Source organism: Trachinotus anak, unplaced genomic scaffold (genome assembly GCF_046630095.1).
Source record: "Trachinotus anak isolate AG129_WGS33_773 ecotype Australia unplaced genomic scaffold, CSIRO_AGI_Tana_v1 ptg000028l, whole genome shotgun sequence".
Lineage (NCBI taxonomy): Eukaryota > Metazoa > Chordata > Actinopteri > Carangiformes > Carangidae > Trachinotus > Trachinotus anak.
In genome coordinates this window covers 5123175-5143688 of record NW_027273879.1, presented here as the reverse complement: position 1 = coordinate 5143688, position 20514 = coordinate 5123175, and the positions used below count along the sequence as shown (strand labels likewise).

Sequence of the window (20514 nt, the reverse complement as noted above, 5' to 3'; positions counted from 1 at the left end):
AAGCTGAAGCCGACAACAATCAAACCCGTTTCATTCTGACACAACAGTTTGGAGACCGTGGCGATGTTTTTCCACAGAATTGAATTTTCTTTATTTGAGGCCCAGAGATGAAGGCACTGACGGATCGGCAAGAGGTGGGTGCAGGCTGTCTTCAGAGATGTGTGTTGTGCCAATGAGGAAAAAAAATAATTTGGAGGTATTGAGGATAAAGCGCGAATTCAGACACACAGTCTCATGTTGATGTGTGTGGGCATGTGCATTTGTCTCGGCTCTGTGCTGTTTGGTGTGCTGCAGTTCACAGCAATGACTACTGTCAGAAGTGGTGTGTGTGTGTGTGTGTGTATGTATGTGTGTGTGTTCAAGGAACACTGTGTTGAGAGGTTAGCTGTCAGTCTTGCACAGTGACTGGTGAGCAGACGTCTCCACTCCCACCTGCCCACCAGTGTTACTGTCACTGCCTCAGAGGCTTCTGACTGCTCCGTCACACTGAATTTATTCTCACTCTCAGTGTGTGTGCATCTCAGTCCGTGTGACACTGCGTGTGTTTCTGTTTATTGATGTTAAAGCCAGGCTGCGTAACTTTGGCTGAACAGCGGCTGCTGTGGCCACAAGTGGAGGTTACAAGATAACGGCAAATTGAATTTCCCCTCATGAAGTGTTTAACTCCTGTTTTTATTTTTGTGATACGACCAATCGCTATGTTTATCTGTGACAAGCCACAAAGTTGGCGAACTGTCTCAGTACTGTCAGCTACATGTACATACCTAAGCTACCATTAGCCACCATGAACTACTGATCATAGCAGAATAATTGAGCGTATAGATCTGAGAAACAGCGTGATTTATTACTCACTGTGTTTTTCTTCTTTCAAAAGTTACATGGTCTCACTTCAATTTATTAAACAGATCATGAATATCACTGGTTTTGAGGTTTCTGTGACATTTTGAGAAATTGAACTATATGTCAATTTTCAGCTTGTTTTCGTATAGTCCAAATGAAGTCATAATCAGTCGGTAGTTTAGAAACTGAAATTATTTTCAGGGCAATGACGGAGAGCTGCAGACCATTTACTTTATTGGTGACTACTTTGATAATCTGTTGATCAAGTTTTCAAAAGAAATGCCAAAAATTCTCTTTTTGTGGCCTCTCCAATGTAAATATCATGTCTTCATGATGAAAATAAATTAAGATCTTTAGGTTTTGGACTGTTTGTTAGACAAAATAAGTCATTTGAGTTAGTCATCTTGGGTTTTTGTTTAAACTTTAGGCACATTTCTCTGCTATTTTCTGACACCTCATAAACTAAATGATAAACGTTAAACGCAAAGAAAAGAACTGGTGTATTAAGTGATAATGAAAATAATAACATGTTGCAGCTTTACAAGGAAGCATTCTGCCATATGAAAGATCATTGAAAAGTCAGAGAAATTTGTATGTGAGCTTCAGTATGTGTCCAGGCAGAAATAACTGTTTTGACATCATCTCCAGACCTGTGATCTTTCGTGGTAAATAGCTCAAGTGATTATGACATGTGGGCCTCACAACATTCACATATTTAGCCCCACACACACACATGCCCTGGACAGCTTTCTGAAATGTCACTTAAGTGGTTTGGACAAGAATACACACTCATGAGTCATAACCAGAGCCACCCAGGTTTACTATTGCAAGATGCTGCAGCTAGATTACAGTTGTATGCACTGAGGAGCGCACACTTGCAAACTTGGGCACAAGTTGACAAACCCTCTCAGAAGCTGCTGAGGAAATAAGCTCACCGGGGCTGACATGCAGATGTCTCACTCCGTTTATTGTCTGTGAACTTAATGATCATTGTGTTGCTTGTGTTTGACATGCTGCTGAAGCTGCAGGAGTCAGTCGCAACTTACATCTGGGCTGTGGAGACCAAAGCTTCTTGTAGTTCCTTTTAACTGTGCATTTATTGATTCGTTTTTTTCTGTCTTGTTGTTACACTTTCTGTCTCTTTAAGACATATCCATGCTATCATCTTCACTTGCAAACTTCATCCATAAGCATAATCTCTCTGAGTGTCTCACTGTCCAAGTATAAGGTCTAACTGGAACTAAACTACAGTATAATGTACTACATAGATGAATAAAACAGTTTCTAATTGTAACCAGCGTCACATCCAGTCTCAAAAATGCCAGTTTGCATCATCAGTCACCTCATTAAAAGTAATTTAAATTACCTTGAAGTTTATGTCACACTGGGTGCTTATCCAAACACCCTAAGATTAAACTCTCTCCCTCTATCTCTCTCTCTTGTCTCTCCGTCTGTCCCTCCTCCTCCCATTTTCTCTGATACATAACTAATCATCTATTAAGGCAGCTGATGCATGGTGCTCTGCTGCTGCGCTCTGTGATCCCAGGCTTCACTGCAGCATCTGCCCACTCTTGAGGACCCTCATAGCTGCTGCACCCCAACAGCTCAACTCCTGGGGTGGGTGGGTGGCCCGATGCCTTCAGTCTTAGCTGTTGGATTAGTCATCGCCAGTGTTGCTGTAGTAGAAAATGGGCAGATATCGATGTGGGGCTGTTGTTAGCATGGCTGGATTCATCCTAGCCACAGGCAACGTTAATGCTAATCAGGTTCACAGTCAAGGGCTGCATGACAAACAGTCATGTTACAGAAGTTGGTTGTCTTTGATTTACATTTTCACCTCTGATTTTCCTCTTGACAGGTAGCTGGTTGTTATTTCATGTATACAGCAACATCATGCATAATACATCATTATTAGCATTACAGGAGTCTTCCACTACATGAAAGGGCTTTTGACATTCATGTTGTGCAGTGATCAGTTTGTCTGATTGTCGCTACACAGGTCATATTTATTTATCTAATCACATCATATTTATCTGATTGATAAATGGTTAAATAATGGTTATACTGTGTCTTAGAAGAAAAAATTCATACAAGTATTAAAAAGATATGTCAGGTCATATTCTATATTTTACTTACTGTCAGGAAATTGTACAAAAAGACCAAAACCAACGATGATCTGAGTAACAAGAATAGTCTTTGTATCCAAAGCCTGATATAGCTTGTTCCTCTTTGCCAAAGAGCTCCATTGTTGTGCAAAAAACTATTAAAAACACAATGGACGTTGGTGGCACAGAGGAATCAGGCTTCGACTACACAGTCGATATTTGTTGATTTGGGTTTTTCATTGGATTTCTTGTGAATAAATAAAATACAGAACATCATCAGGGTCCAGTCCACTTTAGGTTCACTGTTGACACCATGTAATGAGTCAAAAATCTTACACATTTTTTACAACTGTGTGGTCACAGCTATAACAACATATAATCAGGAGACCCACATAAAAACATTTGGAAAAGGCAGATAGCATTTTGCATTTGTTTCCCACACTCAGAGATTTCATCTGACACATTTGACTTCCTTCTCTAAATGCAGCTACTGTAGAATTTTTATTTTGGACTGTCTGACTCATTGAATAGCCTATGTGACACACAGACTCAGAGTAGGCAACCTTCAGTGATAACTCTCCTGAACTCATGCTCCACCCTCTCACTGTCTGAACAACTAGACATGCACGCACAGACACTGTAATCTCACTCGCTGTGTCCTAACTGACACTAACTAAAACTCCACCCTGCCTACTTCCTCTTTTTAAGTGAAGCTAACCACATATGGCAGATTTACCGCTGTAAATTCACTTGTGTTTTTTTTACATTTGGTCTTCAATTTCATACGGCATTCAGTCAAATTAGGCCTCTCATTCCTACTTGACAACTGTAGCTCATTCATTCATTAGCCATTCTGCTTATCCGTTTAGGGTCATGGGGGAGCTGGAGCTAATGGCAGCTGACACTGGGTGAGGGTCTATCACAGGGCTGACATACAGTATCGAGACAAGCAACCGTTCATGCTTACATTCACATCTATGGGCAATTTAGAGTCAGCAGTTAACCTAAACTGTATGTCTCTGGACCGAGAGAGAAGGCCAGAGGCCCCGGCCAGTCAGCAGGTTCGAACCCAGAACCTTCTTGACAACTGTAGCTTGTTGGCTGAAATGACAGCTCTGGGTAACAAATTTTATCAGCTATAGCTAGATAACATAAAGTCATGCTGTTGCTATAACTCAGCGAACTGGCTAAAAACGTTGTCTCCCCCTGACATGTTAATGTTTCACAAATTTGTTTTAAAATGAGAACCCTGTAAAAGGAAGTTAAATATACACTGATATACTGATGATATGATGCTAAAACAAACAGGCTAATGCTACATGTCCCAGGCAAAAAAGTTAGCATCCTAACCTGCTAAAGACTCGTCTAGAAGGCATGGGAAGAAAGAAACTTTATTGTTCCTGTGTCGCAATGCAAAGCAAACTTGCCATAGATTTACAAAACCATAATATTAATAAAGATATGTACCTATTTAAAATGTTTTTTGTTCTAACATAACCCTTGGATGATTTTTAATGCTTAGGCTACTGTAGAGAAACATACTAACCCAGGATCCAAAAGTGAATAGTTTTAAGCAGCAGGTTGCGTGATCTCGACACTGTAATCTTCTTCTTCTTCTACCCTGAAATGTTTCTACACACACGTTTGCACCTTTGACTTTTTTTTTTTTTTATCAAAAAAAGGATATTTTCAAGTGTATTTGTTAAGCTTTTGTTCTGATGATTCTGAGAGTTTCATGTAGAAGTGCTCTAACTGTGAGTCACATAACCACGTCCACGTCCCTTTAAGTGGTTTATTATAATCAATTGAATCCTTCCCTTTCTTTGTTCCTTTTCTTTAGCTTTTTCTGCCTCCTCTCTTCCCCTCTCCTCTTTATCTCCTTAATTTTATCCATATCTCTTTTCTCGTCTGTCATTCATATCTTGTCTCTGACTGTGCACCTGCTTCTCTTCTCTTCTCTTCACGCTACTTACTTCTTTCCTCCTCACTCTCTGCCACTTCCTCTCCTGCATCGCCGCCCACAGCTTCCGAGTTCTCTGCCTTCCTGGAGGATTGTGAGTGTGCATGAACGGGCCCACTGATGAGATCAATTATCTATCAGCATTCACAAAAGTATTGATTTAATACCCCAACACACACACACACACACACACACAGACACACACCTCTCTCTGCACTGCAGCGCTCCTTTGTCCTGTGAGCCTTGGGGAAATCAGAGGCTCTCTGAGTGTGCCGTGAGCTCGATTGTGTTTGTGAAATGTTAAAGTCATGCCCTAAAATGGGAGCTGTTTAAGTCTGTGTGTAGGTATGTGTGTGTATGTGTGTGTGCTCCGTCTATAAAGCTCGAAAGCCTTGGCCCAGCCCTCTTCCCATGGGCTTACGCATAGTGGAGACGGCTATTATTCTTTTATCATTTGGCTTTTTGTTGTCATTACACATCACTCTTTGCCTCTCTTTCCCAGTGGCCTCGTCCTTCATTTTGTCCCCCTCTCTATACATTTGATGCCCGGTCTCTTCTTTTTCTTCTCTGCCCCATCCCTCCACTATTTCTCCCTGGAAGTGGTGTGGTGTTTTATGGGCTGTTTGTTTAAGTGTAGAAGCGTAGCAGGCTCCCCCTTCTCCCCTGCTTCCCAGCCCACAGGGAATCGTTGGAGTGCAGCTTTTTCCTCTTTGCACCTCTTCTGTTGCATGATTTAGAAGCAGCGGCTGTGTGATGCATGCATGTGTGTGTGTGCACAGACACACACACACACACACATACACAGACAGACTCCCCAGAGCGCTTAATCTCTCCTTTCTCCTGCCATTTTTCATTCTTTCACCCGAAAACAGGAAAAAGTCTATTCTCACACAGCAGCGCACATACCTAAACGTGCATTTAATACCGAATGTCACACATTTTTCTCTCCTTTTCTTACATGCAGACACACACATACACTAGGAAGGCGGTGCATTGCTCTGTCTGAACGCTGCATTGGTTTCCCCTCCATTATCCTGCGATTGGACAGTTAATGTTGCAGGAGGCAAGAGAAATGGAGGGAGATAGAGGCCTATAGCTTCGACATTTACTTTCCATTTTCTGCACTCACACACACACACACACACACATGCACACATACACAGACACTGATCTTAACGGATTAGCAAAGCTCATTCACTCATACATAAATACATGCAAATACAAGCTCTTACCACCACATCAGGAAACATGCAGAAAATATATTTGTTTGTCAGGGCCATTAATATGCATATGAAAGGAGAGAAGACAGTATTTTCTGCAGCCTCTCCTAAGACACAACCAATTACTGCACACAAACCTCTGTCGTTTATCAGAGCTTCACACCTGCAGTAAACATGCTTGGCTCTCCAACGTCTGGACTGTATTATCTCATTATATACAGTATACCTCAGGGAGAAAATGCAGCTAGTGCTCTACTTGTGGGCTTATTAGGACTGGGTGAAATCAATGTCACATTAATGGGAATATTTTTACAACATTGATGTTTTTATGACAGTATTGTTCTATTGCATGACCTGTGTTAAAGACATGTAAAACACACATGTAAAACAAACACTTAAATAAAACCTTTTGTTAGATTTTAATCACAGTTTGCATGGAATCATTCATTCGAACAACAGAAATCGTTTCATCAATCAATCGTTTCTTCAAAATATGGTTAAACTGAAAGTCAGTTAATCATTGACCCTCATGACAAGAGGCTCGTGAATTAATGAATGCGTGGACATACTGTGAAAAAAAATTAAAATACAGCAAATTTTCTCATTGGAGATTTATTAGAGAAGTGAGAACCAGAAAATGATTGAAATCTTTGCTTAAAAATAACTTTTGGGATTAATCAATTATCACAATTCTGATTCTGTAGTTGCTGATTAATTTCCTGTCAATCAACTAACCAAAAACATTAAAAGATTTGAAGAAACAGCACATTTAGGGTGATAAGGTATCAATATGGTGTGAGGAATCATGCTGTTTAATTTATAAAAGAAGCAAAGATCTTAATGTGCCATTTGAGATCTAGTATTTTACCACTGGATCCATGATGTACTGCTAATCCCCCGGCAACAGTACTGCATATCAGATTTAATTTAGCTTGAACAATGAAGTCGGTATGACAGTTATTAATGATTTTAGTCTGAGTCTGAAGCACTCGCCTTTTATCCTCACTTACCCACAGGAATGTTTTGAATGGACTTTAACCCTTCTCTCTCTTTCCATGATGAGCATGCTCTCATCACACTCATTGCACTGTCTGACACCATCTAATGAGCTGCTGAAGTAGGCCACGCCACCCACTCTCCAAACAGATAAACACTGTGCCCTGTTTAGATAGCCAGTCACAATATGGTTTTAATTATCTGTCGTTGTGCATAGACCCTACTCTCTCACTCTAACGAAGTCAGACGTTTTATATGGGATAGTGAGTATGTTTACAGGCACATTAGTGTCCTGGTTTTGATCATATTCAGGATATGGCGTTAGCACGATACATGAGAAACCTGGTTACACACACAATCATAACAGTGTCCAGGTTGTGTCTGGGATTCTCAGGCACTCGTTCCTGTGTTACCTCAATATTTACATCACTAGCATCTACATTACTGAAATCAGACTTTCCCTTTATTTCATCATGTCAATTGTTATTATAATGTAATTCAATAATCATCATTGTCATCCCATTGTTTGTTTTACTATCTAAATACTACATAACCTGAGTTGATGACGTCTCCTATAAACAGCAAAGAATGATCAGAAGCCTATATAGCCTATGTGTTTACAGGCTACATGATCCAGGTTTATATTATAGTACTCCAGATAGCTAGCCAGGCTATCTGCAGCTATTCTGTTAATCACTTAACTTAAAATTCACTTAGTGAGAGTAGTTTTTCAAGTGAAAATTGTTGTTTTCAGCCTCACAGATACAAAGATTTGAGACCTTTCAGACAGTTGGTCAGACTAAACAAGATAGACAGATGTCAACTTGGTCCCTGAGAATCTCTATTTTCTGATATTCTATGGGCTAAATGATTAATTGAAAGAAGAATCAGCAGATTAATCAATAATGAAAATAATCAATACTTAGTTTCATTGTCTGTTTACTTCCTGGATGTCAGTCCCACCCTCCCAGGAACTTCTTTTTCATCCTCTTCTTGCTTGGCTCCTCTAGACCATTGTAGGCCATCTGAACATATCACAGTGTGTGCAGGGCTACACGGCCGCACCAGAACTCTTTTTAATTCAGGCTACATGTGAACGAAGCAGAGACCACCGTCAGTGAGGAGGAAAAAATAGAGCACAACAGTCAAGACACGGTCAAAGAGCAGAGGGCAAGGATGCAGAGAGAAAAGGCAGAAGAAAAGGGAGGGGAGACTGTGTTTTGTTGCCAAGCAACAAAACATCACTCAGTGCAACAGTGTTTGGGGTTAAAAAGGAAATGAGGATGTGAAGAGGAATAGATTGAAGGGGGTTTTGTAGATGTCTTTAAGGGCGAGAGGAAGATGGTAAATCAGTTGATAGCAGCAACACTGACTGACTAAACAGTTGACTCATTACTAGTGTTGAGAAATCAATATCAGATGTGCCATATTTAACCGTACTATATTTATACAGGCACTATGTTTACATAGCATGTGAAAGATGTATACGACAAAAACTTCCTGATCTGACTTGTGTTCTTTTTTTAAGTGTACTATCTCTACGTAAATCAGCCCTACATCAAGACACCAAGTTCAGATGGAAATCTGTGTTGGCTCAACTGTTACAGGTCTATGAGGATGTAAATCTGATCTGAGGAAGGTTTGCAGCAATGTAAAGTTGTGCTCTTTCCAACCTGTTGCACATTTCTTATACGTCTAGTGAACAAAATTTAAAGGAATAGTTCAACATTTTACCTGTCTTGCTGAGAGTAAGATGGGAACATCAATACAACTCTTATGTCTGTCTGATAAATATTAAGCTACACCCAGGAAATGGTTAGCTTAGCTTAAAGACTGGAAACAGTGGGAAACAGCTAGCCTGGCTCTGTCCACAGAAAAAAATCCACCCATCAACCAACGAATTAACACATGAAATCTTTGTTTGTTTAACTCTTATAAGAACTTTAATGTTTGTTGGTGTTTTGTGGGGATTACAGCATTTTCTGCACAAAACTTTAGTGAAAAATTATTTTTTCAGCTGTTACCCAGCAGTAGTCTACCTTGATTTCTACCTTCTGCCTGGAAAGACAAATTATTAATTCAGGGAGAGTCTACAGCCATGCTAAGCTAAACGTAAAGACTAAAAGTTAGGCAAGACAGCTAGTTTGGCTCTTTCCAATGGTTAAACAAGACCAAAAAAAATGCTAGTATTTCGGTTTAGGCTAAAGGCTAGCATGGCACAAAAAGTTCAGCTGTCGCTTGTATTGGATAAAATTTAAATTTAGTGCTAGATGAAAAGAGGGAAGATGAACCAAATTTAATGACAATGTATTCATCAGTTCGTAAGATATTTTACTCTGGACTAAAGTGGTGGACTGACCGCTGCCGCTAACATAGCTAAAAGGAGTGTTTTGATTTTTCTCCCAAGGTTAACATAGGGGGCGCTGTGTTGTAGAATCGCACAGTGACAGATACAGTGTTGTAGAGCTCACAAATGGGAACAGCTGCCGGCGTGGGAGCCAGCGAGCATACAGCGTTCCCCAAGGCGTCGCACCATTTCTTTAAGCTGTATGCACTTACACAGGATATATTCTGTTCACCTTCCCTGCCCTCTCTTGTTTCGCTCACTCTCCCACTATCATTAACTGTCCCATTTCGCTCTCGTAATGTCTCCTCTCCACTGCTGTAGTAGAGAGAGGTGAGTCAGCAAGAGACTGATAATTGGAGCAATAAGTAGAGGGTGGCAGATGTGAGAATGGGGGGGGGGGGGGAACATAAAAAGAGATTTTTACAGCAAAAGGAGTTGAATAAGTCATTGCACAGGCTTGAGTAATTATTGATGATTTAAAAAAAAAAAAAAAAAAAGTGCAGAGCTGTTGGTAAACCATAGAGGGGAAGACTCATGCCACTGTTGTCACATGGAGGTGATGTGTCCGCCATGGTTCCTCTTTTGTGCGTGATGATGGCCAGCTCGAATGTACTTATGACCTGCTTATTACTGTCTGCCACATGTTATGATTTGTCAGGTGTCTAATTTTAAACATGTCTCCCTCTCCCTGTCTTTCTCTGTCTCCCTCTCAGCTGATTTCCAGTGACGCAGATGGGGCTATTCAGAGGGCAGGACGCTTCAGGGTGGAGAATGGCTCATCAGATGAGGTACACAATAAAGAATAATACACTTTTGTGCACACAGGCCCGTACCCATCCTCTCAGCCCTATCTCACTAACCTCAGTAAATGATGGGGAGCCCATTGTAGGAAGTAAATGCATGCATCATTTACAGTTTGTTTTACCAATTTTTTGTGAATTGGTACAACAAACTCAAGCCTTCAGTAAATTGGATTTGGTAAATCAATCAATGTTTATGGACAAAATAACAAATTGTAGTCATTTTGAGGCCGCAGTTACTTTTTTTGTCTTTGTTTTTTTGTGTATTTTATATTGATAAATGCATCAATATGGATATCTGCCAAACTTATTTTTAAATAATGCAGGTGGTAAGCCTTTACTTTAACCCCTCTTATATTGCATTTATAGGCAGTATATAAACATTTAATAAATTATTCATAACCCACTATAATGTAGTTATAAGCAGATGTAAGTGTTTACTAATGTATTTGTTCTGCAAATCCTCTTGTGGGCTCCCATAAGTGGAGGCTGCTGTATAAACAGAAAATGAAGGACAATGTAGTAAAACTAATGTAATAATATAAAATAAAATAGGAGAAGTTATAACTAATGTCCAATATTTTCATGAATAAAGACTTAAACACAAAAATGTCCTTACATCTGCTTACAGCTACATTATAATGTGTTATAAAACTTCCATTAGCTAAATGTTAATATACTGGTTATAAAGGCTAAATAGATGGGGTCCTTCCTCTACAGATCTCTCTCTATTGTCATCGTCCCAACTCGCACTTTATGACAACACAGCTGAGCAGCCAGCTTCCTGCTTTAAGTAATGTTACTATTGTAATCCCATAAATTTCCGGTCAAGCTACACCACCTCAGTGTATCATTCTCAGTTTTAATTGTTCCCAGTTAAATTGTTAAAAATGCAGTTATGGTTTATGTCTGTTGTAAACATCAATCCTGATGTGATACAGTTCTTTGCTTTTGTCTCAGAGTTTTTTTTAAGGATGTCGTGTTATATAAGACAAAAGGGCTCTTTGAAAAACTTAAGCCATCCAGATTTTAATTGAGAATCTTTACTCCAGGATCGTTTACATCACGATACAACAGAGTGTAGCTCATAGTGCCAGTGCTTTGCCTGTGGCAGTGTCTGATTCTCTGCCCTGTATTATAATCTGTACGCCTGCATTGTGTAACAGCATTCTGCAGAGAAGACTGCTGGGACTGAAGCTGTGACCATCATGATGACAATGTGGTGTGTGTGTGTGTGTGTGTGTGTGTGTGTGTGTGTGTGTGTGTATTTGTGTATGTGTGTGTGTGTGTGTGTGTGTGTGTGACAAACAGACAACGGACTACACTCCAGGAACCTGGAGGAGAACCGATGTCCATCTGGAGAATCCAGAGTACCACACCAGATGGTTCTTTAAATACTTCCTGGGAAAAGGTCAGTGCTGCTCTGCTGTGCTCTGTTTAAAAAACACACACACACACACTCACACTCAGAGTTAGTGTGAGACTCATAGAGAAACTAAAGGGATGAGGGTGAGGAAGAGCAAATAAACTGGCTCTCAGATGCTGCAGAAATAAAACATCCTCTGAATTCATTCCCTGGTCCACAGGATACTTCTTATCTTATGAAGTCAGCCTCGTCCTCATGCTGCACTGCTCTTCATTCAAGGCCAAAACTTGTTAGCATCCAGCCATACCCCCGCTGAGAGTCTCAACTACACTCTAATCCCATACACCACCAAGGGAGGAAGCCTATGGAGGACACACAGCCTCAGCAGACAGAGCGAAGGCTTGCTCCCAGCAGATAACACATATAAGATCGGACTGTGGGCTTCTGGGATGAGCCCGGCGCTCCGCAGCATGCTAGCAGGAGCCATTCACAGAAGCCAGAGATTGTTAAAAAAAAACAAAAAACATTAGAATTGGTCACCTGTTCCTTCACCTTTCTGACCCTCATCATTTCACCACCCTCATTAACACCCTGCTGGCTCCCAGACTCGCAGCAAGTTGTGCAACAAAAGATTGTCCTTTCTGTGGCTCAAATCAGGAATCAAATCAAGAATGCCTTCAGCTGAAAGGTTGAGCTAAAGGACAGAGCCTGAGATGGATGTGAGGGAAAGTAAGACAGCAAAAATCCAGCAAGTGGAAGAGAAGAAAAAATGCATTTTCTCCTGTAGCCTAGGTCATGTTTTAATCATGCTAAAGCATGTGTAGTTTAAAATGAGCCATGGCTCCAGAAATTTGGCTCAAACCTGTTTGGACTTCAGCTGAGCCATCTGTGTCTCACAGCCTGAGGAGAGCTGACTGCATCGTGTAACACAGCACATTATGAACTCCAGGCCAGTTATCCTAATATGAGCATTTCCTGTCTGATGGAGCAGCCAATACAATCACTTGAAATCGGAATTTCTTCATGATTAGGTGAAGAATAATAAAACAGTTTGTCTTTGTTTGTTTCTCTGTTATCTTGCATTAGGTACAAAGATAATTCCTGATTGCAGACACTTAGGATGTGCTTTCTACTCACAGAGAAAAAGCTGAAGATGGCTAAACTAATAAGTATATAAATGCATCCCAGCCCTGCAAAGTCATTGCTTTCCTGAAGAATAAAAACAGCTAATGGAGGATAAACAGAGCAGGAAACCAAATGGAGAAAGAAAGTGAGACTGTGGAATAAAGAAAACATCAGAGGAAGAGAGAGAATTAGACAAGGACAAAGAAAAGGACAGCAATGCAGGCAGAGATCCTGTGTCTAATTGGGTTTGCAGGTCTGTTCGGTATTATTTCTGAGGATGTTACCCTGTCAACCACAGAGGCAGAGGCATGAATGTGTGACTCTGCTGTGGTGTTGTCAGGAGATCTTTGTCTGTGGCCACGTTAAAGAACTGGCAATGGGGGGGGGGGGGGGTGTAAATGAAAGGGAGACATAAAATAATGAAAGAAAGAGTGGGAAGGAGGACAAAATGACAAAGACAGACAGGCCAAGACAGGAAGGATGAAAGGGAGCGTCGAATATCTAAACATTTCAGAGGGAAAGGATATAAATGGCCATTAGGAGAAAAAAAGCACATTTTTCTAAAATAAGTCAAACTCCAACATCATTTCCCCTGTCTCTCTTTGTTATTTTGACTGTGACATCCACACATGTCAAATATCGAGAGCATATGTGTAATTTTATCTGTATATTTTCTCTGCCCCCCTCAGTCCACCAGAACTATGTGGGTACAGATGCAGAGAAAAATCCCTTCTACCTGTCAGTCGTCCTCTCAGACCAGAACAACCAGCGGGTCCCTCAGTACAGAGCCATCCTCTGGAGAAAGACGGTGAGTTCACCACGTGTGGCCCGCACAGCAGTGTTGGAAGAAGTACAAAGATCTTTTACTGAAGTGGAAGTAGCAAAGAAAAAAAATTTAGAAATGCTGCACTACAAGTAAAAGTTCTGCATTCAAAATATCATTGAAACATTTCCTGCAGAGCTTTTGACCTCTAGTAACACTATGCATCATTTTTTTTAACATGAGTCCCAGTTTTTTGTTTATCTCGCGCATGTGCATGAGTACAAGAAACCACAGGGCACTGTTAAATAAAAGCACAGAAGTCAAAATGTATTTAAAGGCCCCGCAGTAAAAGGAAAATGTCTCCTGTGACTGATATATTATTAAATATTACATTATTATACTTTTAATTCTGATGCATCAATGTGTAAGTAGCATTTTACTGATGTTATTTGATTGTTTACTCCAGTAGTTTCCAACTTCTTTGCTTTTTTAAAATTAAATAATGGATTATGTTTTAGCTTTTTGGGCATCAAACTTATTTAAATGAAACATTTGAGAAGTTTACAGGGGAAATCTCTCTGTGGTGGAGCTGCGAACAACTCATAGACATCCTGATTACATTCAAAGCCCTCCATGGCAGGGCACCCCCTTATATTTCTATGTATTTCTTACTTTCCACCAAGATCACTCAGATCACCAGTTGCTCTTAAATGTCCCAGAGTTCAGGCAGAGTGGGGCCGTGCTTTTGCCATTTTAGCTCCAACTTTATGGAATAGCCTCCCCTCCACTGTCAGGTCTGCTAAGTCTGTACCACTTTTTAAGAAACTTTTTAAGACTCACTTGTGTAGACGGGCCTTTTCATAAGATTTCTGTTAATTTTGTTGGTCTTTTTTATCTGATTTTATCTTTTATTCTTGTTGGTTCTTTATTTTACTATATTGTTTCATAGTGTTGAGTTTTATGCTTTTTTATTACTAACTGTGGATCACTTTACTTTGAAAAGTGCTATAAGTTAAGTTAAGTTAAGTTTGTTATTATTACTATTATTATCATTGTTGTTATTATTAACAAGTGGCCCAAACTAGACACTGCTTTTGTAGGAACCACTGGTTTACTCTTGAATTTATTGTAATGTATAAGTTCATCATGTGTTTTATTCCTGTAAAATGTTAATCTGAAAAGTTGTAACAACAGCTGTCAGTTAAATGTAGTGTAGGAAACATATCTGAATTGTAGTGGAGCAGTAGTATAAAGAGGCATAAAATGGAAATACTCAAGTGAAGTAAAAATACCTAAACACAGTAACTTTTACACAGTCAGAAGGGAAGCTACTGGAGCCTGTCGTAGACAGGGACACAGAACACTGTCTATTGAATCCACAGTCGTGGGTGGTACTCTCTCTTTCTCTCTGTGATCTGAATATGAGAAGGCACAAAATTGCATCTTGAGGGGCTTTGCTACTCCAATTTTGAGTCAGTGTGTGTGTGTGTGTGTGTGTGTGTGTGTGTGTGTGTAGGTGTGTGTGCAAAATCCACGTTCATTATTGTGTGTTTGTAGTGTGGTGACTCAGCTTCATGACCAAGATAGCTTGGATCTAATTTTGGCCTGACTGGCTGATTAGGGTGGTGCACCTCCGCTGCCTGATCACATTGATTTGTCTTGTTTCTGTCAGACTCTAACTGGTACAGGATGTTGTTGTTGCTGTTGAACAGAACAAGTTTAATTTGGTTCTCTGTAATTATTTTATGACTCACTGAAAAATATGTCAAGTGCTCTGAATGTGTTTAGGGTGATACCGAGTTTGCATGATAGTCTTTCAGCGATGAACAGTGGTGCAACAGGTTTGTAGATGAGCATTTTAGGATCCCCCTTCTATAGCCCCAGAAATCATTTCTTAGACACATAAAAAACACATTTTGATAGAGTGACTCCTCAAAGGAAAGACCACAGCGCTGACAGCTTGTAATCCCTGATCTATGTCATCCTTGTTCGCTCAGGGCACTCTGAAGATCAGCCTCCCCTACAGCCCGACCAAAACACTATCAGTCAAGTCCATCCTCAGGTGAGAAGTGCAGCCTGGAGCTCCACACTGACACAGTTCATTCACTCTCTACAATACATTTATGAGAATTAATACTGGTGGTTATCTTGTGCTGCCACTGAAACATGAATACTTGCCTACAGTGCTGCTACACTGTAGGCAAGTACCTAACTGTGACACATGCACAGATACAGTTTGTTGTTAAGTTACGGTGTTTTTGCAACAAGCTGCTTGTGTGTTTATCATTTTAAATATCATCACACCTATATAGAAAATATATATAAAAGATTTTTTTTTTCTTTTTTAGTCTCCAGTGGCTTATGATGATGCTTTGTTAAAGATAAGATACACAAGCAGTTTGGTGTCAAAATATATACAACAATAAATGTTTTTGCCTCAGTACCAGAGTAACATACTTATCAATAATGGCCATTATTGTGTTTGCTCATGTGAAATTCTTTCTGCAAGTATAAGAGGAAAATGATATCTGAATCCTTTCAAATCCCTCACCCTTATTTTTATATAATTGGTTTGGTGTAGAATTATTAAGACATTACTTAGTTAAAAAAATGTACTGTTTCTCAGCCATTTTGTATTATAATAATAATAATAATAATAGTAATAATAAAAAGATATAATGTTTAAGAACTGTGACTCAGAGATTGACTTTTAAAGAACCGTAACTCACGTTTTGCCAGGTACAGTCAAACTGGGCCACACACAATGCACTTAATGTTACCGCTTCCCAGTAGAAGACTGGACTGTAACAGGATATAATGAGATGCATGAAACAGGAGCCTGAAGATTATACAGTCCTCAGGCTGAGCAGCATCACCGCTCAAACTGTGAATGAGAACAAATGGTACAAACAGGATGAGAAATCCCCTGTATCAGGTCTCATTTTTCTGTCTAATCCTTTGGGCTATTTATCTTCCATTAATCCTACACTCTGTTATCTTTTTTTCATCACTACTTCCTCCACTCCTCATTTTCCTCCTCTTCCTCCTGTCCTTATTCCCAGTGCAATGAACATGGACAGGTTTGAGAAAGGCCCCAGGGAGATCCTGAACCCGGAGATTCAGAAGGTGAGAGTAATACCAGAGCACCAGCCCACTCTTTATGAAATGCAACCCTGGTCCATTTCATGGCAGGCACCTAAACTCTGTGGTATCCTCAGGCTGTCATCTCTTCCTGGAGTGCTGATCAGTGTAAATGATAATGGTAATGTCCTCTTCCCTCAGGATCTGCTGGTGTTGGAGGAGCAGGAGGTATGGGATGATACTGCTTCCACAGTGAAGTTTAGCTTGTTTGTTGATTGTTTTTTGTCGTTATCAGACATTTGTTTTCAAGGTTTGAAACTACTTATTTAATTGGTTTTCTATTGTGTAATTTCCCAGTCACCTACACACACCCGCATATCATAACAGATGCCCACTCTTTAAGATTGGCCTTCATTTGCAGGAACTACAGCTGTGCCACCTTTAACTTGAATTTTTGTCACTCAAATATAATTGCCCATTAAATGCATCTTTATGTGGGCTGATCACTCTCAAGGTGTATCCTTTGTCTTATTCTTAAGGAAAGGCTGATAATTACAATAGCAGCATTGTCTGTCAATAGAAAATAAAATGAAATGCATGAATTTTAAATTACTTAATAATTTTAACCAGCTTTAATTTTTTAGGGTTCTGTCAACTTTAAATTTGGTGTCCTGTATGCCAAAGACGGACAGCTCACAGATGACGAGATGTTTAGCAATGGTAAATCTCTCTTTACTCAACTTTTTCAATATCCAAACCTATTAAAGGGCTAGTTTGACATTTTGGAAAAATGCATTTATTCATTTTCTTGCCAAGAGTTAAATGAGAAGATCAGTGTAACTCATATCTGTCAGTTCAATATGTACCTATAGCCAACAGATGGCTATCTTAGCTTAGCATAAAGACTAGCGTGGCTGCTAGCTCTAGCTTCATACTGAACGGACAGACATGAGAGTGTTGTTGATCTCTCATCTAACTCTCAAAAAAAAAAAGGGAATAAATATATTTCCCAAAATGTCAAATTGTCCCTTTAACAAAACAGTATTCAGTACAATAGAGGATATCTGCTAAGTCAGATGTCTGTGTGTGTGTGTGTGTGTGTGTGTGTGTGTGTGTGTTTCAGAGACGGGGAGTGAGAGCTTTGAAAAGTTTCTCAATCTGCTGGGTGATACCATTACACTGCAGGGATGGGCAGGTTACCGCGGAGGGCTAGACACCAAGAGTAAGAGAGCGCACATCTGCATGAATCACATTATATTTGTATCATTTTAAAAAAGAAATACAGGTGTTCAAATATGCCACCATTTATTCTTTGTGTTCTTCTCCTCTTTTTACCTGCAGACGACACTACAGGAATTAAGTCCATCTACACAGTGTATCAGGGCCATGAGCTCATGTTCCATGTGTCCACCATGTTACCCTACTCTAAAGAGAACAAACAGCAGGTGGGTGGCCGTGTAGCTGTGTATTTTTTGTCTCTGTTATCACACTGTGTTTCAGCACAGAGTCTTTAATTTGTAGTGTTAATTTCATTCCCCACAATACAAACATGGACAGCCTAACGGGTAGCGGGGCTAAATAAAGTGTCATGCTAGAGGAAAGGCAATGATGCTGATTTAAATCAAAAGGATTCATCCTCTTTGGAGCATGATTGTGTAAATGTATTCTCAGAGCAGTTTGTCTCATAGATAATAAAACAGCTTGTGTGCAAAGTTAACATTTAAGCCTGAATGTAGCTGTTGAAGACAGCTCACAGTGTCCAAAAAGTAAAGGGCTCATCCTCTAGGAAGCATGATTATATGTGTCAAAATTAATGGAAAACTGTGAGTTACATTTTGAAATGTCTTGTGTATCAATGGAAATTATGACTGGGTGGTGGTGATGGGTAAGTAATGGGAGTCACTAAAAGTTTAAGGATTCATCCTTTGAGAAGCATGAATCTCCACAGCAAATTTCATGGGAATCCAGGTTTTTGTCATGAACCAAGGCAGTGGACAAAATTTTGACATAAAGGTCAGATGGGTGACCAAAATCGTTGCTGTGACAAGGAGAATATAATAAAATAGGAAAATAGAAAACAAACCAGTGAGACAGGACTAAGTGCTGTACATGTGCGTGGTGTTGCTGCCTCTGAAGTTTTGAGATCAAAGAGCTGAAATTATCACCACTTCTCAAAGTGTGGCACCCTCTTGCGCGTACACACACACACACACAATATCCTTATTATTGTAGCCCTACCTACTCATCAACATACAGAATGATGTATGGATGTAGTGACACTACAGGCAGCTGTTTCAGGGAAAAATGTCAGATAAACCCACTCAACACTGCCTTCCCAGGACCAAACAAAGTTAGCAACCAGCTTGAGCATTTAGCAACTGAATAGCCAGATATTTCTCTCAGGAGTTAGCATCGACAAAACCGTGATGCACACCTCCTCAGGTCACATGAGGCAAAGATGTCGCTTGATGCGAAAGTACAGGTGAATGCAGGTATTCAGAAAACCAGGAGAAATGTAACTACTTTGTCAGCTTGCTCAGCAGTAGAAGCTGCAGCGGTAACTGTGACACACGCAGCTCACAGAGGTAATTACAATATTTAGAAGCACTTTGCCACAATTTCAGTGTAACTTGGTGTAACTCAGAGTAACTCACAGTTTCCAATAATATCATTGTCTCTGAAAGAGGTCCCCTACAACTCATCAGGTGGACAGACTCCCAATGAATACAAATTTTCCTGAATGTGTAAATACAAAACTGCTTGCTAATTAGTTCACTGTAACAGCTTTAGACAGTGAGAATATGTCAGTGTTGTTCCTTTGCTCCTAAGTGAAGATAAAATAAATTAATCGAGGTGTACTGAGGTTAGCTTTCTGTTTTTTTTCCTCATCTTCGTGTTTGTTTTGTCTGTCCTCTCTGGCAGGTGGAAAGAAAGAGACACATTGGAAATGACATTGTTACCATAGTATTCCAGGAAGGGGACGACGCATCGTCGTCCTTCAAACCGTCTATGATCCGATCGCACTTCACCCGTATCCTTCACATGGACAGCAGCTGTCAGAAAAATGAAGTGGTAATCAGCTACATGAGCTGAGTTCAGAGGAGCTTCAGCTAATGATCAGACACCACACCAGGCATATGGGCTACTATCGCATCTCCTATATACTCAATGTTTCCTTTACTTTCATTCCCAGATATTTTTGCATTAGTTAGGTATAATAGCCAGAATGACAGTTACAGGTCAGTGACTTTTGTTGTTCATTTTGACTGTTCCTACCCCTAAAAAAGTATTTTTGATTGTTTCTGAGATTTCCATGATTAAAAGGAGTACTTGACTTTACTTTTCCATCCTGTGTGATGTGATATAGACCTACTGTAAATGTAAAAGAGGTGTTATATATCTGGTCTCTGTCACAGGTTGAAGATTTTCTCAGAGGAGAGTGTTCCACTGTTTGGACCCCCTCTCCCTTCTCCACCTGTATTTACTGATCACCAAGAATTCAGGGACTTTTTATTAGTCAAATGTAAGAGAAAACTAATGAACTTTATGCTAATATGGCCAATAAATCTGCATCATCACTGTTTTTCTTAAACTAATTGTTTTTTGTTTTTTTTGTCTCTGCCAGTAATCAATGGAGAGAAAGCCACACTGGAGACGCCAACGTTTGCCCAGAAGCGTCAGCGGACCCTTGACATGTTGATCCGTTCGCTCTACCAAGACCTCATGCCTGACCTGCACAAGGTACAGCTTCATTGCTGTCCACCAGTAGAGTACAAGGTCCAAAGACCTATTCTTGTCCATTTTTGGATGGACTTACTTTTTGGCCATCCAAAAACTGCGTAGTACTCCTCCACCTCTTCCTTGTCACTTCAGTCACTGGCAGCGACTGTAGCCACTGCTGAGCTTTGTTC

At 40.0% G+C, this 20514-nt stretch overlaps 2 protein-coding genes across 6 annotated transcripts in view; both read left to right on the top strand.

Annotated features, from left to right (window-relative positions):
* rpl7a (ribosomal protein L7a) overlaps nucleotides 1–20514 on the top strand; it is a 164578-nt gene that overhangs the window by 87757 nt on the left and 56307 nt on the right. The window contains exon 1 of one of the 4 annotated variants that reach the window (XM_071465224.1): nucleotides 18711–18715. The exons of the other annotated variants lie outside the window; for them this stretch is intronic. Within the exon in view, the coding sequence (XP_071321325.1) occupies nucleotides 18713–18715 (3 nt within the window). The 5' untranslated portion in view covers nucleotides 18711–18712. Of the gene's footprint in view, nucleotides 1–18710; nucleotides 18716–20514 lie in introns of those variants that run through there. 4 annotated transcript variants of the gene reach the window in all.
* The window catches only part of garnl3 (GTPase activating Rap/RanGAP domain like 3), a 70469-nt gene that overhangs the window by 28312 nt on the left and 21643 nt on the right, over nucleotides 1–20514 (top strand). For both annotated transcript variants that reach the window (XM_071465204.1, XM_071465203.1), the window contains exons 3-15: nucleotides 10182–10256; nucleotides 11580–11679; nucleotides 13449–13567; nucleotides 15520–15584; nucleotides 16585–16648; nucleotides 16805–16831; nucleotides 17248–17323; nucleotides 17727–17825; nucleotides 17945–18048; nucleotides 19526–19634; nucleotides 19797–19842; nucleotides 20020–20126; nucleotides 20229–20344. In XM_071465204.1, coding sequence (XP_071321305.1) covers nucleotides 10182–10256; nucleotides 11580–11679; nucleotides 13449–13567; nucleotides 15520–15584; nucleotides 16585–16648; nucleotides 16805–16831; nucleotides 17248–17323; nucleotides 17727–17825; nucleotides 17945–18048; nucleotides 19526–19634; nucleotides 19797–19842; nucleotides 20020–20126; nucleotides 20229–20344 — 1107 coding nt within the window. The remainder of the gene's footprint in view (nucleotides 1–10181; nucleotides 10257–11579; nucleotides 11680–13448; nucleotides 13568–15519; nucleotides 15585–16584; nucleotides 16649–16804; nucleotides 16832–17247; nucleotides 17324–17726; nucleotides 17826–17944; nucleotides 18049–19525; nucleotides 19635–19796; nucleotides 19843–20019; nucleotides 20127–20228; nucleotides 20345–20514) is intronic.